Source organism: Phoenix dactylifera, chromosome 16 (genome assembly GCF_051530095.1).
Source record: "Phoenix dactylifera cultivar Ajwa chromosome 16, Ajwa_hap1_PhDact_Kaust_v1.1, whole genome shotgun sequence".
Lineage (NCBI taxonomy): Eukaryota > Viridiplantae > Streptophyta > Magnoliopsida > Arecales > Arecaceae > Phoenix > Phoenix dactylifera.
In genome coordinates, this window is record NC_143205.1 from 21,312,676 (window position 1) to 21,331,970 (window position 19,295).

General features: G+C 41.0%; 3 protein-coding genes across 6 annotated transcripts; 1 reads left to right on the forward strand and 2 right to left on the reverse strand.

Moving 5' to 3' along the window:
• The first annotated feature begins 2,713 nt into the window (after positions 1–2,713).
• Positions 2,714–8,963, forward strand: LOC103705540 (beta-amylase 2, chloroplastic-like). 4 transcript variants are annotated; one of them, XM_008789281.6, is made up of 9 exons: positions 2,714–3,130; positions 3,226–3,303; positions 3,443–3,646; positions 3,837–4,031; positions 4,996–5,160; positions 5,429–5,689; positions 6,157–6,375; positions 7,359–7,578; positions 8,514–8,963. In XM_008789281.6, the coding sequence occupies exons 1-9, from the start codon at positions 2,897–2,899 to the stop codon at positions 8,540–8,542; spliced, it is 1,605 nt and encodes a 534-aa protein (XP_008787503.4). In that variant the 5' UTR covers positions 2,714–2,896; the 3' UTR covers positions 8,543–8,963. The 4 variants fall into 4 exon arrangements, 3 of the variants coding, with proteins under 3 accessions (XP_008787503.4, XP_088569077.2, XP_088569078.2); XR_015974192.2 differs by having other exon boundaries at positions 2,809–3,130; positions 3,205–3,303; positions 7,393–7,578; XM_088712951.2 differs by having other exon boundaries at positions 2,809–3,130; positions 3,205–3,303.
• A 668-nt stretch (positions 8,964–9,631) lies between these two features.
• On the reverse strand, positions 9,632–15,033 carry LOC103705539 (alpha/beta-Hydrolases superfamily protein). Its single transcript, XM_008789280.6, has 5 exons — positions 13,533–15,033; positions 12,327–12,385; positions 11,194–11,322; positions 10,307–10,442; positions 9,632–10,187 (listed from the first exon to the last, which is right to left on the reverse strand). Exons 1-5 carry the CDS (start codon positions 14,235–14,237, stop codon positions 9,867–9,869), a joined length of 1,350 nt encoding a protein of 449 aa, XP_008787502.4. The 5' UTR covers positions 14,238–15,033; the 3' UTR covers positions 9,632–9,866.
• Positions 15,034–17,034: 2,001 nt separating this feature from the next.
• Positions 17,035–18,645, reverse strand: LOC149751170 (protein FAR1-RELATED SEQUENCE 5-like). Its single transcript, XM_089927695.1, has 4 exons — positions 18,590–18,645; positions 18,142–18,219; positions 17,078–18,056; positions 17,035–17,039 (listed from the first exon to the last, which is right to left on the reverse strand). The coding sequence occupies exons 3-4, from the start codon at positions 17,697–17,699 to the stop codon at positions 17,035–17,037; spliced, it is 627 nt and encodes a 208-aa protein (XP_089783821.1). The 5' UTR covers positions 17,700–18,056; positions 18,142–18,219; positions 18,590–18,645.
• Between the last annotated feature and the right edge of the window lie 650 nt (positions 18,646–19,295).

The following is a 19,295-nucleotide window of genomic DNA, read 5'->3' on the forward strand; positions in this document are numbered from 1 at the left end:
AATAAAATTTAGTGGATGGTTTGAAAGGCTTCTAGAATGAAAAAAGTTCTTTGCCACCATTCATGAAAGCACCTTTGGGCTATTGTTTCTCGATCCTCTCTATCACTTGATGCTTAAGTTCGCAAGGCATCAGCAGATTATGCTTAAGTTCGCAAGGCATCAGCAGATTCAAAAGCTGGCTGTGGTTCAACAGGAAGTAGAATCGACGTGCTCAAACAAATGCACATATGCATGTACGTGCACGTACACATGCACTGTACATGCATGTGCTTCTTAATCAGCTATTTCTTGTGCAATAGTCAATAATTTTTTTTTTTAATTTCTTGCTCATGGCATAGTTTTCATGTGAAAAGATGATTGTATGTTGTGAGCTACTTTACATGGCATCCAGGACAATGGTTGGTCTTTGCCTTATCATAGTGACATCAATCATGGCTCGTAAATTACGTTGACGGTGGTATACATCAAAATACTGTTAGGAATATTGAGAAGATCTTCAGGGATTTTATTTGGGGGAGGTCTGGAAGCAGAGGGGGCATCCATCTTATGGCTTGGGAGGTTGTATGTCAGCCGACAAGATATGGTGGTTTGGGTCTGCAGTCTTTGGTGGCGAGGCGGGAGGTTCTAGCTGCACGACATGCTGCTAGAGTGGTGTTGGAGCCTGATGGCATGTGGTCTTCACTTATGAGGGCCAAGTATGGCGATCCAGTGCCGGGTGCCCGGTCCGGGCGGCGCCACTCACCGATCTGGAGGGAGATTTGTGCTAGAGCAGGTTTGGTGCTTCCGGCGATTAGATGGGCCATTGGTGATGGTCGATCTGTTGATGTGTTGGAGGACCGGTGGGTGACGGAGCAGCCTATGAGTAGACTTCCGATTACAGCGGATACATCGAGGTTAGCCGGTCTCAGGGTCAGTGGCTTGATGGAGCCGGAGGGGGACCGCTGGAGGGTGGAGATGATTAGGGAGGTTTTCGGGGAGCAATTGGCGGAGAGGATCCTGATCCTACCTATTTTTGCCCAGGGAGGGTTGGATAGATTAGTCTGGATGCCGACAGGGCGATCGCGGGTGCGAGCCAGGGATATCCATACATTATTGAGCCGGGAGCCAGCACGGCAGATAGAGGGAGGATGGATCTGGAGGATGCGGATTCACCCGCGTGTGGCGCTCTTCATCTGGAAGGTAGCGTGGGGCTGCCTACCGACCAGGAGCTTACTGACACGGCGAGGGGTGAGGATCACTCAGTATTGTGACGAGTGTACGGAGACGGAGGAGACGATGGATCATGTTCTTTTGCAGTGCCCCAGAGCTAGGGGCATTTGGAGCCGATCGCCCACATTGCTACCCCATTCAGTTGAGTAGACACAGGATTTGATTCAGTGGTTGAGAGTGGCTATGCGGCGGCTGAGCACGGCTGAGGCCGGGATCCGGGGGGCATATTTGGCTTACTCCATCTGGCTGGATAGGAATGCCGGCATTTTTGAGGGTAGACGGTCACCCCCGCGGCTGGTGATGGACAGAGCCATGCGTCTTGCTAGGGAGGTCTCTACCACTGCTATCACTTTCACTTCTGAGATGGCCAGGGACACCTGGGGTACTTCTTCTGCTGTCACAGCGCCCGTTCGCCCTAGTCTCTTGGGTACCCCCACCCCTTGGTTATCTCAAAGTGAATTTTGATGGTAGTAGGTCGGCAGACGGGGTGTCAGGAGGAGTTGGCTTTGTTATCAGGGACCATCTCGGCAGTTTGATAGCAGCCGGTGGCCGCCGTGCGCCGGGATTTACCGTAGTTGGTGCGGAGTTGCGGGCAGCCTGGGAGGGGATATCCTATGCGAGGCGGGTACTACGTGCTGAGCATATTTGCCTTGAGGGAGACTCCTCTGTGGTGATAGAGTGGATTCGGGGAGTGGACAGACATGGGGATGATCATCCTCTCATCCGTGAGATTCGGAGATTGGCTCAGGAGTCGAGCGTCTTCCAGGCTTCACATGTTTTTCGGGAGGCGAACAGTGCAGCAGACTGGGTCGCCTCTTATGCCGCTTGGCACTCCGGAGAGGTCATTTGGACTTCGTTAGGAGATACTCCCTCTACGTTGCACTCTTTACTTTATTTTGATTTGGCTGGATGTACTCAACTTAGAGTTATATGAATTGCCGTTTTCACCAAAAAAAAAAAAGTGTGTTATAAATTATACTTGCTCGGTATTAGATATTTTCCGCACTTGCAGCTAGAATCCAACTTTCCCAGCTAATACTACTATTATTGTAGTTGCTGCTGCTATTATTGTTGTTCATATTATTATTGTTATTAATTTGATGGGCAAATTCAATGCTTATATTAGTAAAGTTTCTCATCTTCCTCTCTCTTCTTGGCCGGCTCCACTTGAATAAAAAGATGAAGCAAACAACTTTCTTTAATTTAAAGTGAATCGAGTATGAATTTGATATCAGTATATATCCATATTCACCTATATATTTATATTCATATTTATTATAAATAGATATGGTACAATCGAACATTAGCTATACAAATGTAAAATGGATGGTTAAATTATTAAAAGATAATTTAAATTAAATGTAGGTGTTTCTGGAAGCTTTTCTAATGGAGGAGAAAGTAATCCTGAATGTTTAAAACTTTTCACAGGCATCACGTGACCGTCGACTAATCGATCGAGTCACCACTTTATCTCGTAAAGCTGGCAGCTTGATGCAGATTCGATAACCTAAACGGTCGGACGGTTGCAGCGCGGGGTCCGTCCGTTAACAGGTGGCCACTTTTACTTTTTTTTCCCGCAGCCGCACGGAGATGCGTCGCTCCGTGACTCGAGTCGCTTCTTGAAACAATACCTGGGGAGCTTAATCTCCAAATAATAATAATAATAATAATAACGGGGAAGCTCCAAATGGGCCTCTTCTCAGGGGCCGCCCCTCCGGCGACGCCGGCCTCCATGGCGCCAGCTCTGGCCCCGCCGCCCCTTCTGCGAGTCTACCCCGCCGGCCGACACCGAGCCAGGGGTTACCGCTCGGCCCGCCTCAACACTCTCTCCTCCGCTAATGGCCGGCGCCGCACGGCCTTGATGGCAGGAGGAGGCGACCAGATCGCCGAGAATTCCCCCGTCACCGGCGACGACGAGCAGGTAGATTCATCTCAATGAATTACTCCTTTCCAACATTACTATCACTCAATGATGTTTTATCACTAGATTCATAGATAGAATTTGGGTTTCGCCAGGTGATGGATGGACCTCCAAAGATTCCGGAGCGCGATTTTGCCGGCACTCCTTATGTTCCAGTCTATGTAATGCTACCCGTAAGTTGCTCGCTTCGGGACTTTCTCATTTTGGAAGATTATGTGACCTAAATTTAGAATTCGATTATCTTTTTTGCTTTTAAGCCTTGAATTTTGGCTGTGAATCGAGTTTTTAGTGGTGTCTTTGATGGCATGGTAGCTTGGTGTCATCAATATGAAGTGCGAGGTGGTCGATCCCGAGGATCTCATGAAGCAGCTTAAGATATTGAAGTCTGTGAATGTTGATGGTGTTATGATTGATTGCTGGTGGGGAATAGTGGAGGCTCATGCGCCGCAGGAGTACAATTGGAATGGTTATAAGCAGCTTTTTCAGATGGTGCGGGAACTCAACCTTAAGCTGCAGGTGAGTTTTGCCGACAGGATGCCCAATTAGTTGATGAATTTTACTCTATTAATCAATTCGAAATGCGACATGCCGATAAAAAAAATGACATGTAAAATAGTTGGTCTCTATCATCTAACCTTACCTTTTCTCTTCATAAAAGTTCTGTTTAGATCTAATGGTGATATCTTTTTTATTTGGAAAATTTGAGGTGGTCATGTCTTTTCATGAATGTGGAGGTAATGTTGGTGATGATGTATATATTCCTCTGCCTCATTGGGTGAGAGAGATTGGCAGAAGCAATCCTGATATTTACTTCACGGATAGGGAAGGAAGGCGCAACCAAGAATGCCTTTCCTGGGGAATTGACAAGGAAAGAGTCTTACGAGGCCGAACAGCGGTTGAGGTACTGGTATATCATATTTCATAGATGTGCTTGTATATGTTGTTTAGCTTAATTAGTAATATAAAATTCTAATGAGTATTTTAATCTAGGAATGCTGCAAAAGTTAGCAGACCATCATTTTTAGGAGTGTTTTCTATTGTTAATTCTTTGCTGGACTCCTGAAAGAAGAAGAGCAGCTCTTCCTATTTGTACTCTCTTTGTGAAAAATACTAAGCTCTTCCTATTTGTGCACTGTTTGTGGAAAAAATACTAAGCTCTTCGGGCCATGGTCAGGTTTGTAGTTTCCTTCCTAACTAAAATTAAGTGAAATGATAATTCTTTTTTTTAACCTCTCTATAAGAAGGGATTTTGCTGTAGAAAAAGTTTACGATAGAAAGTGTCTAGCTTGAATCCTTCTAGTATTCATTTAACTAGTGTGAAGAAAAGGGATTTCTTGAAAACAAAGTTCGCCATCTCGGTACCGGATTCCATATCGGTGTCACATTAGCACAAGGATCCCATATCGGTGTCACATTAGCACAGTGACGGTACAGTATGGTATAAATTTTTTTTGGCATATCGAGTATCGGTACGTCATCCGTACCAAGTACCGGTATCGAACTGGTATAGTATGGTACATCCTGTACCGTTTGGTTCGGGCTGATACGGCATACCATGCTTGAAAATACAACATAATTCGTAAATGCCATTAACACTTGGTTTGCATTCCGGATGGAATTGCCAAAACAAAACAAGCTTACTGGTCACTACCAATATACCTTCAATCTAAGTTTATTTCAGCAAAAAATAGGTCTGCAGACTGCAGTGTAAACCAAAATCTTATCTTGTTTTTATCTGTTATTAGCATTTTGATCACTTCATATATTACTTGTCCTTAATTCATATCTCATACCAAATATTTTTGGATTTATCTTATTTAGAGACGTGTCTCATTGTTATTTTAACTGTCATAAATTTCTTGTAGGTCTATTTTGACTACATGAGAAGTTTTCGAGTAGAATGTAATGAGTTTTTTGAGGATGGTATTATTGCTGAAATTGAAGTTGGGTTAGGGCCTTGCGGAGAGCTGCGGTACTCATCTTATCCAGCAAAGTATGGATGGAGGTATCCTGGCATTGGAGAATTCCAGGTGGCACTGTAATCCACCTTCCTTGCTTTGAAATACTTGCTCCTCAGTACTTTATGTAATTTTAGAAAGTAGCCCCCTTTGACAGTCATATGGAACAGTGCCACCTTCTAGGCTGTGCCATTCCTATGTTTCTCTAACATATTTCTCATTAGATACTTCATTTGTTTTCTGTATTTTGCTGTTCTCTATCTCTCTCTGGTGTAAAGTGATCATAAAGTAACTCAAATTTAACTTTATTGCGCTTTATATTAATAACAATATCTTTCAGTGCTACGATCAATACTTGTTAAAAAGTTTGAGAAAGGCAGCAGAAGCAAGGGGGCATTCTTCTTGGGCAAGAGGACCAGATAATGCAGGCTCTTATAATTTCAGGCCCCATGAAACTGGATTCTTTCGTGATGGAGGAGATTATGATAGTTATTATGGTAGATTCTTTCTTGGCTGGTACTCTCAAGTGTTGGTGGATCATGCTGACCGTGTACTATCTCTGGCCAACTTCGCCTTTGAAGGCATAAGTATTGCTGCAAAGGTCAGTTTAGTATAGTTAACTCATGCTCCACCTCATAGATTTTGCTAGTACTTTGGTCTTCAAGATGAACGGGGATGTAAAATGTGAGCAGTCACCTTTATAATGTTAGTTTGAATTCTTTGTGATAATTAAATGGGTCCTTGTAACAACTTAGTATCCAGTTCTGATAATTGGCTGCTTTCTCTAATTATGAAGCACCATGTGACTTTGAACAGTATTTTGAACCCTTTTCTTACGTATTAATCAACTTTGCCAATGAAGCCCATGTTTTCTAATTGTGATTTTTTTTTTAAAAAAAATCTATTATATTTTTTTAGGGCTTACATATATTTTTTGTTTCTCAATCCCAACGTGGAGACAGTTGGAGTTTTGTGACTTCATATTTGCAATTGTTTAAAGTGTACAACTTGGAAAATAACTTGTATTCTTCATTTCTTAGCTGCATGTTTCCTTTATTGCTGGAACAGATATCAGGTATCCATTGGTGGTATAAAACAGCCAGCCATGCTGCTGAATTGGCTGCTGGGTTTTATAACCCATGCAACCGTGATGGCTATGCTCCAATTGCAGCAATGTTAAGGAAGCATGATGCAGCATTGAACTTTACATGTGTTGAGTTGCGAACTTTGGATCAGCATGAGGACTTCCCAGAGGCTATGGCGGACCCAGAGGGTTTGGTCTGGCAGGTGCTGAGTTGCAATTCACTGATTATAATTTTGTGGGTTGCCTTCATTATACATGTTTATGTTTGTAACTATTGCCCATGGACATGATTTGTGCTTCAGTTTGGCTCTTTTACATAAATATCTGTCCCTTGGTTATATTTTCTTTATTAAACATCACCCAATAGGAGCCTTTAACCACTTGCAACATAGCATCTACTATAACCAAACAAGACATGGTCTCTTTGTAGAGAATGCCATAATGTTGGTTTTTGCCTCTTTTTTATCTAATTATCTCTTGCCTGGTTGGTGCTTCAGCAAACAACAAGGTACTAGGTCTTTTTTGAAGCATCAGACTCTTCAGATGCTTGAACACTCATTGAGGTGGCCTGACATTTCTTTTACACTTTATTGTCAAACAATGCCAGATAAGCTTTGCATATCTACTCTTGATGGTTATGCTCAAAGTAGCTAGTCCTACATTATATTGAGGGTTCTAAGATTATTATAGAGCTGCAGGTGCTTGGTCCTGCTGTCATTCATGTCCATGTTTTTACATGAACTGTTATATTTTAATGTATTTGGTTCTTTTAGGTTTCCTGAATCTTGATGTTAGACATTGCCTTTTGGTTTCATAAGGCCAACCTGGTCAATTAATTGAGATAACTTCATATTGAATATGTTGTTGTTGTTTCTTTCAGTATTTGCTAAATAAAAAACTATTGATTAACATATTTGTAATTTTTAACTATATGACGGTGATGGCTTTGTTGTTCCAAACGTGTAATCTCATTTTTAATGAGGGTCTGATGTACTTTGGCTCCATTACATTAAAATCTCATCACATTGCGTACTAAGATATTGGATTCTATATCTATTTATTGGACAGTTAAAGGGTAATTTTTTTTTGTCAAAATCCTGATGTGCATATGTATATCATCTATGTTGCATACTGTTTGTTAGATAAATGCCTGCAAATTTTCAAATGAATATAATACCATTTTCAGGTGTTAAATGCTGCATGGGATGTTTGTATACCAGTGGCTAGTGAAAATGCTCTTCCCTGCTATGATAGAGATGGCTACAACAAGATTTTGGAAAATGCCAAGCCATTGAATGATCCAGATGGAAGACATTTGTCAGCATTCACCTACCTCAGACTTAGCTCTGTCCTTCTGGAGAGAGACAACTTTTTAGAGTTTGAGCGCTTTGTCAAGCGAATGCATGGTAAAATTGACTTCCCTTTCTTCATTTTATCTCTTAAGAATCTGTCAGTGCACGTTTATATTTCTGAGGAAAAATATATCACAAAACATATCCATATGCATTATTAAGTAGAACCCCAGGAACCAAAATTTTTGGGGAGCATATGATGGTCACTCTGAGAACAGGAGAAAAGAAAGGCCTTGTAATTGCTATATAGCGCCACATAACATATTTCTCTGCTCTATGTGAAATGGTACCATGAAAACGTCAGCGCCACCAAACACATATGACACTTCATGCTGTTACCAGGAATGTTAGGTTCGGTTCGGGTATTAGTTTTTCTGATAGCAACTAGACAAACAGAGCTTTTTTACACAACACTGTAACTATGTGATCTGAGGAAACTTTTTTTTGGCTATAAGCTCCTAAGAGTAGTAAAACATAAACAAAAGCCCCTTGGTGTACTGCTAAAGTGCACCTTCAGCTCAATTAGATATCGGGTGAGAATGATGGTTATTGAACATACAGTTTGATACACACTTTTGCAACATTGATGTTTTCTTTTCATGTAAGAGGCAATGATTACATTGGGTGTCATGTCATCCAGTATATTAGCGATGGCTGTCAAAAGAGGGCAAATTCTGTCCAATAAAAGCACCAGTCATGTTCATATCAGTTGGAACTTTCTACATGTTTGTGCATAATAAAGAGAAGACTGATGGTTGGTTTTGTTTCTTTTATCTGTTTTCAAAATTGGACTAGCTGGATCCAGGGAACAAATTGTATGATTGAGACTTGGATAGTCCTAGTCTTGAGATGGAATCTAGAGGACACTTACGAATATTTTATAAATATGCCACAGGAAAAGCTATTAATGAGTTAATGGATTTTTTTTATCCCTAAATTGTCAATTTGTTCAGATTTGTTGCATAACTTTCATCGCATTTCTTTTGCAGGCGAAGGGGTTCTTGATCTTCATTTGTAAATGAAAAGATGGAATCCTACTTTATTAATGACAGCTTCAACCTCAAAGGAATGTGTGAAAAGGATTATTCTTCACTGATAACCTTGAGGGGGCTTCTTCCCTATTTGTAAAGGAAAATCATAAAAATGATAGCATACCTGAGATTTAACCTACTTGTAGCTGCCTTTTGTTCTTTGAGGAAGGAGATCAGGTTGTCTGGCTTGTTTGAAATTATCTGGCTCCTCTTATTGTGAAAGTTGAGCTAATCCTGTTCATTAATTTTATTAGCGTATGCAAATTGCATTAAGCAACTGTCCTTTGGAAGCCAATTTGAAAGGACCATTCCTTAATCAGGTCATTATCATTTTTATTCAGTGATAAACATATCAGTGAGATGATCCTTGTATTCCAGCCACAGTTAATCTAAAGATGGTCAAATTTATCTGGTCTTGCTTTGCCTCTAAAGATGGTCCACTGGATTGAGAATCTTTTCTTGGTCACCTTGTATGTATAAGGTGGTTGCTAATCCTGGAAGTCACTCTCCTTTTTTTTTTCCTTTTTTTCCTGAAGTCGGTCAGGCACATAATAAACTAAACTGAATTGCAATTTTATTTCTCCTATTAGAACATAAACAGCAATCTTATCAAACCTGGACCCCTCTCAAAAAATAACACCATGTCTGATAATTCTGTATTACAGATTTTTACTATACTTGGCCATTCCTTACTGGTCAGGCTATGACTAATGGATGCAAACGGTTATAGTGATGACCCGCTGTAAGAGGTGGAAAATTGAGGTTGACAACAAGTGACCGCAAAGAAGATCAAGCTATAAAATATGAACTTGATTTAATCTATATAGTCCTTAGTAATTTAATGCTATTTTGCCTACCTAAAAGACTACAAGGCTTGTCAGCTTAAGGCATCCAATGCCCTCTATGGTCCTTTGTGGACCATGATATCATGATGTGATTGCTCAGATGGTTGCAAGGGCAATCCTGCACAGGCCACCAAGTATCCATTAGACGGGGAAAAAAGAGGCTATGTGAAGGAATTAATTAAACATGCAGTGATGGAAAAAACCTAAGATACAAGGAAACAGCTCAAGGTAACAGGAAACATCATATGATATCCAGCAATTCTCTTGACATATGATAATAGCAATAATCACAAACTTTCAGTTTCTATGTCTAGGACAGAGTGTGGGATATACGAAGATTGGATGCCGATATTATGTTGTTGACAGAAACTACATTCCCATAATAGATTCAATCACATAGCAACAACAACAATCAATTGGAAGAAAAGGCAACAACAAGATTAATGAACAGCAAAAAAATATGACATTAAGATGCATCTATGATGGTTGACCTCCGTAGGACCATATGCCCAGACTCACTCTTTTCAAATACTCGCTCGATCAGCTCATCCCAACTCATTTTCTGCTTGGAGTCTGACGAAGTTGTGGGAGAACCCTCCCATGTTCCAGTAGAGTTCTCATCAAATGTACCATAAGCTGATGGCGAATGTGTGTCCGGAATGGACAACGTCACAGCCCTCCGGAGTGCTGCCTTGTGCTCCTCGCTGTGCTCTCGTGCAAGTGTCTCTTTTCTCTCCATCCTTTGCTTGGGAGGGATTTCCATCGTTTTTTCCTTCTCTAGCATCAGCTGCATTAACAAATATAATTATTTTGGTTGTTCATTGATTCATAAGAAATAGTCAAAAATGCCCCAGAAACTTTAAAAAATCTAAGATCAGAAGAGCTGAGAACGAGGTCAGAGTTTACGTCTAAAGCCCTCTGGGCTTCTTTCTGAATCCAAAGTATCGCATGATCAGAAGTGGCATTGCACGAAAGAACAATGTGCTCGAATCTTCCATCAACTGGCACTGCTGTTCTAACAACTGGAGGATATCTTCCCCACCTGTTGCAAATCATCAATATGACAAACTCTGTCAAGAAGCTGAAAAGCTAAGGCCTGTAGAGAGTGTCATCCTTTTTAATATATGGAAGAATAACAACAAAAACTAATTATTATGCTCTCTTTGTCCCTCTTACAGAGCATTATAAATAAGCAGTGAGAAGCTAGAGTACTAGTAGTGTATAAAACTATAAATAGTTAAGTTGCTATTCTGTAGGAGGCACGCACAAAGTATTGATCTATTCACTTTACAAACAGCATGGATCAATTGATGGCTGATGTTCAAGATGACATTATGATAATTCACAACAAGAGAATCACATATATTGAACCAAATCTTCCATTTATCATCACAGAAAATAGGTGTGCTACTGCATGGGGCTAATGCAAAGAGAAGAAGCTATGAAGGAAATTAGAAAGAAAATAAAGAGAAATAAGCATATAGATATAATAACACAGGCAAGCTTTGTTGAACACTTGATAATTTATATCCCTCAATGTCATGGTCACCTTGTATATTATATGATGGAAAGTTTTGAAAATAACTGTTTGAACTCAACCATTAAAAAAGAACTGTATGAAATGCATTTTAGAAATGACCCTTGAAGCGGAGAAGGTAGGAAAAAGTTAGTGCTTTGTTGAAATTTCACTAATTATCAAGAGAAGTTAAGCATCTTTCTCTTGTTGTTCATACTGATGTAAGTCTGCAAGCTCAATTTTAAGGCAAGCAGATGAGCAAGTCTTAGAACCTTACCTGCACAGTTTTCTCTCAACAATGTGATACAGTCGACCTGGTGCATAGAGCCTCCTTGGATCTCTTAACATGGCCTCTTCTGGTATGCATGTGTCTCTCATGCATCTTGCGCATAGTAGGCATGGCAAACTGTCCAAAACAGTACATATCAACACCTCTAAAACAGATTTGACTTCATGAATTGAAAGACAAAATCACATGCAAACCATACAGTCTAAAACAGCTTTATGTAACAGAACACTTTCAGAAAAGCTAAATAAGCACAACCAAAATCAGCCATGCGGTCAATAATTAATTCTCTTAGTACATCCATTCTCCTACATAACTACAGCTGTTTGAGCACTGCCAGTGATGCCTTAGAAATCAGTTCCACTTCACTTTAAGAGTGGTTGTTTTAACCACCATGTGCCCTCAATGCTTGTGAAACACTCCTACAAGTTTTCAGCTATTAATAACAACTCATCCATTAATTAGATCTTAAGTGAGCTACTCAATTTAAAATTGGACACATGTGACATGTGCTAGTCTATAAATGTTTGTGAAACACTCCCATCTATCAAAACTGCCTTACATATTTTCTGCTATTAATACCAACCCATCCTTAATTAAATCTTCAAGCAGGCTACTCAATTTAAAATTGGACGCATGTGACGTGCCAATCTTTAGAATAAGAAATTACACATGCTCCTGTGCTTATGGACAAAAGAGGAAACTAGGCTTTTTTGTTGTGATTGAACCAATGGTTTAAATCCATCTAATTTGAGTATAATAATGAAAGTAGGATTTCTCAAAGATATAAGTATGATAATGAAATACACAATAATTTTACAAGCTCGAAACACCAGACTAACAATAACATTTACAAAATTTTGTGCCACTGAAAGTGAAATCTTATGTAAGCATCACATCAAACTTCATGATAGAATGTCTGTCATATAACTGTTTTGTGCATTATTAACATTTCTGTTTCCAGAACAAAAGACAAAATAATAGATGTCCTTCCTACATAGAATATGTCTGGTGCCTAATTTCTAATGACTGTAAGTATGCTATTCCTTCTTGGATAATAAATGTGCTCCACATAAAATCAGCAACTAAAAAGACAGTTCAAAAGGAAATGGTGCTTATTTTACCAGAAAAGTGATTTGAAAATGTCTTCCAAAGGAGTCGCTGTTCGAGGTAAGAAATCATCCTGGCATCCAGATATTTGTTATCAGCAATACACAGAAGTCATTGCATAACTCTTACTCTTCTTGCTAAAACAAAAGGCATGGCAAATAGAAACTCACTCAGCTTATCATGAATAAGAAATTAGAATCACAAAATTAAGGAGGGTGACAAGGAACTAGATCAATTATCGATATGAAACTAATTTCCAACATCATTCATCATAACTGGTAACCAAAGCAAGAGAACAAATAACAAATTCGGAAAAAGAAATCATTTGATGCACAATGGCACTTAGCCCTAGCTAAATAAGTTCACAATAATAGAAAGAATTTACTTGAACTCTTAAACTCAGCAGATCATATTTTCCTATGAGAACCAAAATTGGTCATGAGATTCAGAGCAACTAAACAAAGATGTCTGACTAAAAGCTAGTGTAACAGTTCTTTTGATCAAAACTTTCACCATTATGATAACTATGCAATATCCAAAATATGTCTAATGATATACCAAACTAGTAAAACACCCAACCATATGTTCACTACCATCCAATCTTGACATGAGAATATTTCAAATTTCAACTCCCACAAAAAAATGGGCATTAGGTATAATATGAAATATGTTAAAAATTCCACCTAACAGATACAGAGTTGAAAATGAAATCCAAGCAAATGCGACAAAGTCATCACCATGACACCCAAATCCAAATGGATGCATAAGATGCCACTGCAAAAAAAAATTCGAATCAAAAGGCGAAAGAAGAAAAGGAAGCATGTAATCTGTCCAGATAAAGAATGATCTTCAAAAGCATGAATATGTTGGGATTTCAATGTAAGAAAGAATATTAATCATAATAGGGTAAGAGGAATATAGTTTAACATGAAAGTTTCCAAATGACAAGCATAATGCAGGTTCAGTACGCTTTTAAGGCCGGGACTCGATATATGTTTCAAGAGAACCAAGTTGGGACATGCAAACATGAAATTGAATACCATGATATCTACCAGTCCATAAACACCGCAAACTTGAGGTGCTTTTTTTTTTTTTTTGCGCTTAAAGTGCAATGCTGTTCGATCACAGCAAGTCTATAGCTATGTCTCAGAGCTTATAGTTTGTACCTAAAATATACAAAACAAACTGAAACCATAAATAGAGGGATGAAGAAATCTTGCCTGAAGCACAACTGAATTGATCACATCCGCATATCTCACAGCCAAATTAAGCGACATACACCTCGCGGGTGCAATCGCATAACACCTAATCCTCTTTCTCTCCACATTCCCCAACTTGTCTCTATTTTGCACCACCACCATAGCCAGCATTGCTGCCACACCAGACCCCAAAGAATGCCCAGCAAAAGTCAGAGTATAACTCGGATACTTCTCCATCAATTCCTTCAGTATATCACATTCGGAATCCAAGACCCAACCAGCGGCCCTGAGGAGCCCATTATGAACATACCCACCATCAAATTTCCTCTTCCCAAGCCTGTTATCCAATAGCACAGCATAATCACTCTCCCTAGCCATGTTGAGGCCTCTGATGGCGAGGACTATATCCTCATGGTCATGATCAAGGTAGATCAAGTAAGGAGGCACGCGGCCGCGGGTGTCCCTGTACATCTTGCGGCGGACGACCCATTGAGGATTCATCCCATATCCTCCTGGTGGGGCATACAGTGGGTGCTCGAGATCATCTTCATAGACCGCAAGGATGTAGCGGCAGAGGCGGGGCGTGGGCTCGAATTCGTCGCCCGAAGCCAGCCCCCAGGTCTCGCTCTCATGGCCGGAGGTGCGGAGGCATCGCTTCCAGGCCCAGCGGGCGCAGGCCAGGCAGCAGACGCACTCGAGGAGGGGGACGCCGCAGATGATCGACATGGGCGGGAGAGGGGGCGGGGGCTTAGCAGCTCAGCATTGCAGAAGGAACAAGGGAGTTATTGATAAAATTCAGTGGATAAAAGTGGGCGGCGTCGGGAGCACCTTTCGAAATGGTATCTTGACAAAGATGGGAGTTTGAGCAGTAGGCCTTTCGCAGAGGGTTTCTGATGTGGGGGATATGGCCTTGGATGAATCGAATCCGATTCAAGACAAAGAGAGATGGGGTTTTGAACGATTTGGAGTTGCTAAGTACTCCAAACTGATTGAACTGGAGAGATTTTATAGAGATACAAATCAATACAGATCGAGGGACTGAAGAATTCTTTGAATGAGAAATTGGAGAGAGATCTAATCTGGGCACTCTTGAAAGGGAAGTTATATGAAGAGATTGGAAGCTACAAGTGTTTGAGTTGACAATAGTGGTGGTTTAGAATGCAAGAGACCCTAATGAACAAAAAAGATTCAAACTTTTGAGAGGTTTTCGGTGAAAAGATCGGATTTTTTCGACAGAAACAACATAGGAGACCAGCGACAAGTTCTGAAAAACTCCAGCATCTGTAAAGAAGAGAATCCGCTGACCGAATATTAAGAAATCATATTACGATCTGAAGAGAAAGCAGCTTTTCCATTTCTCATTTCTTGGGAAATGAAATCTACAATAATATAAAACAGAGTTGGTAGGAAAACTGAGAAAATTAAAAAAAACAAATTGTGAGAGAAGAGAGCGGAGGGATCTAATCGCAAGTCAAAAGCATCATGGAGAGAGATGCCGAAACAGTTATTTTATACGCCCGCCAGGGTTCCCAGGTTATGGAAGTGGTTTTTTGATAGGAGCAGTTTCGTTATTCTGTGGTATCGGGAAGGTCATCCTAGTATTCAACCATACTGACTTTAGTCCTATTATGGGTGGTTCTATATACACCCCCCCTATTGCTCAGGACACCCCCCAAAAATTAAAAAAAAATTAAATACTCTCTGCACCACCCCCCCCCCCATTTGCTAAGGACACCCCTAAAAAATTAAAAATTCCTAAATTACCCCCCACCCTCCCCACCCCCTCACCTAAATTGCTCTCTACACCCCCCAAACCCCCCCCACCCCGCTCTTCCCCTCCAAAACACCCGCCAACGCCCAAAACCCCCCCGTTCCCCCTTCTCCCTCTCGTCGCCGGCATTCTCCCGATCTCCGACCACCTCGCCGGCTTCTCCCGGAACCACCTCCCCGGCCATCTCCCGAGCAACGAGCACCTCGCCGGCGCCTCCACGACCACCTCGAGGTAGCTCCCCCCCCCCCCGCCTCCCCAAATCGTTCGGCACTGGTTCTTTGAACCAGTGCCTTCGGTTCGGCCCCATGGGGCCGACCCGCTGCAATTGGGTCGGCCCCATGGGGCCGAACCAATGTATCTTGGTCCCCATGGGGCCGAATCCAATTTTTTTTTTTTTTTCTGTTGCTAGACTAAGGATTATTTTTATTCCCAAATTTTAGCCTAGATCACGTCCTTAGGGTGAATTGGATACCCAACATCAAGGACAAGTTTTTCATTACTAGATTAGATAGTAATTTGAGAAGTAGGGATAATTTAGAATCATTATCATATAGCAATAACATGGTGCATCCAAATATGATGATCTTGTTACCTTCATCGATGTCATTCTTGATCTTGGAATGATTATCTCATATCAAATGCTCTATCCAATAATAAAACCACAACATTAGTTAACGAACAAAAACTAAAAACAAAAACTAAGAACTGCGGCATAGTTTTAGGTAAAGTCTATTATTGAGTTATGTCTTGAGTTTACGAGTCGTATACTTTTGAATTATCATTTATGTATGCAATTGAAGTAACATTGAATTATTTATCACAAAACCCAATCATGTAGATTCCAAGAAGTAACTTGTTTCTTTTTTGGCTTGTTTTATCATTTATCATTTATGTATGCAATTGAATTATTTTCTTTGATATAGCCTAACATTGAATTTCTATATTTTCAGACATGGATCCCGGTCCCTCCAGAGTTAGACCTACGGCGTCAGCTAGGAGACGTCGTGCTAGGATTGCTTCTCCCGAGCCTGCTCATATGCCATCGCCCTCTCCTGAGTCAGAGCATGATGATATGCCCGCTAGGGGCGAAGACGATGAGTCCGTTGGACCATGTCCAGGAGGTCCAGAGGATGAGTCCGTCCTGATCAGTTTCAGGACGCATATAGCAGCTTCCATCTGGAGGCAACAGGTATTGTTTATTTGTTATAGCATTATATTTTGTTTATTGATGTTTTATAAAGTAGTAGTAATTATACATTTATATTACAGGAACGGGCTCCACTAAAGTGCATGAACCATACTGCCAAGGTTGGTGAATGGAAGTGGTGGTCTTCAAACCAACCAAATACCAGGTTCAAAGCACAATTGAGGCAGTCGGGCCTCATAGAGTTAGTACAGTGCTCTTATCGATTCACCGATAAGATTCTGATTTCGGGCTTCGTAGAGAGATGGCAGCCCGAGACGAACACCTTCCATATACCATTTGGCGAGATCACTATCACGTTGGATGATGTATCCGCCATTTTAGGGATTCCTGTCGCAGGTGCCTCAGTAGCAGTTTCTCCTGAGAGGATGAGTGATCGGGATGCTGAGGAGCTACTTGTGGAGTTGTTGGGGGTGTCAGCTGGAGACGCGCGTCAGGAGGTACTGTCATCGCGCGGTCAGTCTGTGAGGATGGAGTGGCTGAGGACTCAGTTTCACTCTGCATCTGGATAGGTACCGAACTCTCTCTGCAGTGCACTCCAGCGATCATTATACTCGTCTTCCGTGGAGGACAGCACTAGTATATTCCAACTCATAATAAATTTATCCCATTTCTCCTTCAATTCGAAAATTTTTTTGCACTTGGCCAAAACATTCCTACTAATATGCCATCTACATAATAAATGTCTAGCAGTAGGAAATACTCTATGAATTGCATTCATCAAAGCCAAGTCTCTATCTGTAACAATCAACTCTGGCAAAACATCATCAGCTATGACACTGCGCAATCTCTCTAATGCCCAAGTATAGCTTTCTTCCCGCTCAGAATTTAAGTATACAAAAGCAATTGAAAATGTCATGTCAGTAGATGTCACCCCCACAATCTCTAAGAGCGGAAGACGATACCTATTCGTCTTGTACGTGCAATCCATTATCAACACACGGGGAAATGCACGAAACAAATCAATGCTGCCAGGGTGTGCCCAAAATAAGTCATGCACAACATCCGTATTAGTACAATTCCTATGCCACTCAATATATTTAGCCTCTGATAATTTACCTAATAGATGTTGCATTTCAGACCTCCCGGCTTTCTCTACAACCTTAAACCGTTGACGTACATTGTAGATAGTCTTGATAGTCGTAACATTGAGGGCATCTCTTTTCTTCAATGTGGATAATATGTCCTTTGGACGAACCAAACTCTTTGACATATCCACTAACAATTCCGTCTCCTGCTCAGATAATCTCCCTGCATATGAGTGCCCCTCCAGATTCTCTGCAGCGGGATGATTGTGCACTCCACATACGACCAGTAATATCCAATCATCCGCAGTATCCAATTTCTTTCCTCTTAATGCAAAAGGGCATCCACACTTCTTTGTCCCACAGGCAGTCTTTATTCGCTTTTCTTTTTTGGTTTGGTACGTCCCACCCCTCTCACAACCTAACGTAATTCTGGGTTTCTTAGAAATGGTACCTGCATCGGATGATTTGATTACAACAACAAAACCATTTCGCCTCCCAGCTTCACGACACCAATTATACAAGTCCTCTCTACTCTTGAAGATCTATACATTAAACAATTTATGTAAGTACACAGTTGTAAAAATAGCTCGCTAAACTAATACAAAATTGCACAATACATTATAATACCTCGTAAGTTGTAAATTCGCTTGTGTAATCCAGTACAAATTCTGATCCAATTATACTCGATTCGGTTGTAGCATAGCCCTACATATAAAATAATTTATCACCAAGAATTAATGAATCAGAGGATCTGTTCGGCACAAAATTCAGCACGGCACGCGATTTGGCACCAGAAGCCTTCTGTTCGGCTGCACAGTGCCGAACAGAAGGCTTCTGTTCGGCTGCACAGAGCCGGACAGAACCCTTCTGTTCGGCTGCACAGTGCCGGACAGAAGCCTTCTGTTCGGCACTGTGCAGCCGAACAGAAGGCTTCTGTTCGGTTGAGGGTTGCCGAACAGAAGGCTTCGGTTCGGCACTGTTCAGCCGAACAAAAGCCTTTTGTTCGGCGATCCAGTGCCGAACGGAGCACGAACCGTGAAAAAAAAAAAATTTCGAAACAAGGTGGAACACGTACCTTTGCGGCCGATTCTTCGTCCCAAATCACTAGTTGCTTGTCTATGCTTCGAATGGGGCTTAAATCTCCTTCAAAGATCGCCTAAACGATGTAAATGGATCGAGGGGTTTAAGGGGGGTTTGAGGAGTGTTTTTTTTTTCTTTTCAAAACGAAACGGAGGAGGAGGAAGGGGGGGTGTACTGAGAAAATTTCAAGGGCAATATGGTAATTACACTAAAGGTTAGTTTGGGTATTTTTTTTTTGGTTTTTGGGGGGTGTCCTTAGCAATAGGGGGGGTGTATATAGAACCACCCTCCTATTATTGGTCTGCTTGTTTTTACTTCATGCAGAGCTGATCCAAACACTTTTATGATAGTTGATGAGCTCAAAATCTCATACCAAGCTGCATTTGGTGGCTAATGGTGAGCAGAAATTTGGGATAATTTGGACCAAAGGCCTAAGACTAATCAATCTCCTATGCATGTCCCTCCAATCATTTTTTTTTTCTAATTGGAGAAAAAAAGTTATCGAATCCTATGGTGCTACGTGATTTAATGAATGGTCGCCCACTAACCAAATGTGATTCCATGATTCTTCCTATAGGATCATGAATTGTTGCCATAAATTTCTCTTATCTCGAATTGAAGAAGAAATCACTCGTCGATCTAAGTCAATTAATCGCATGAATGGTGGTAGATTGCTCGACGAATCTTTAGACGGATTTTCG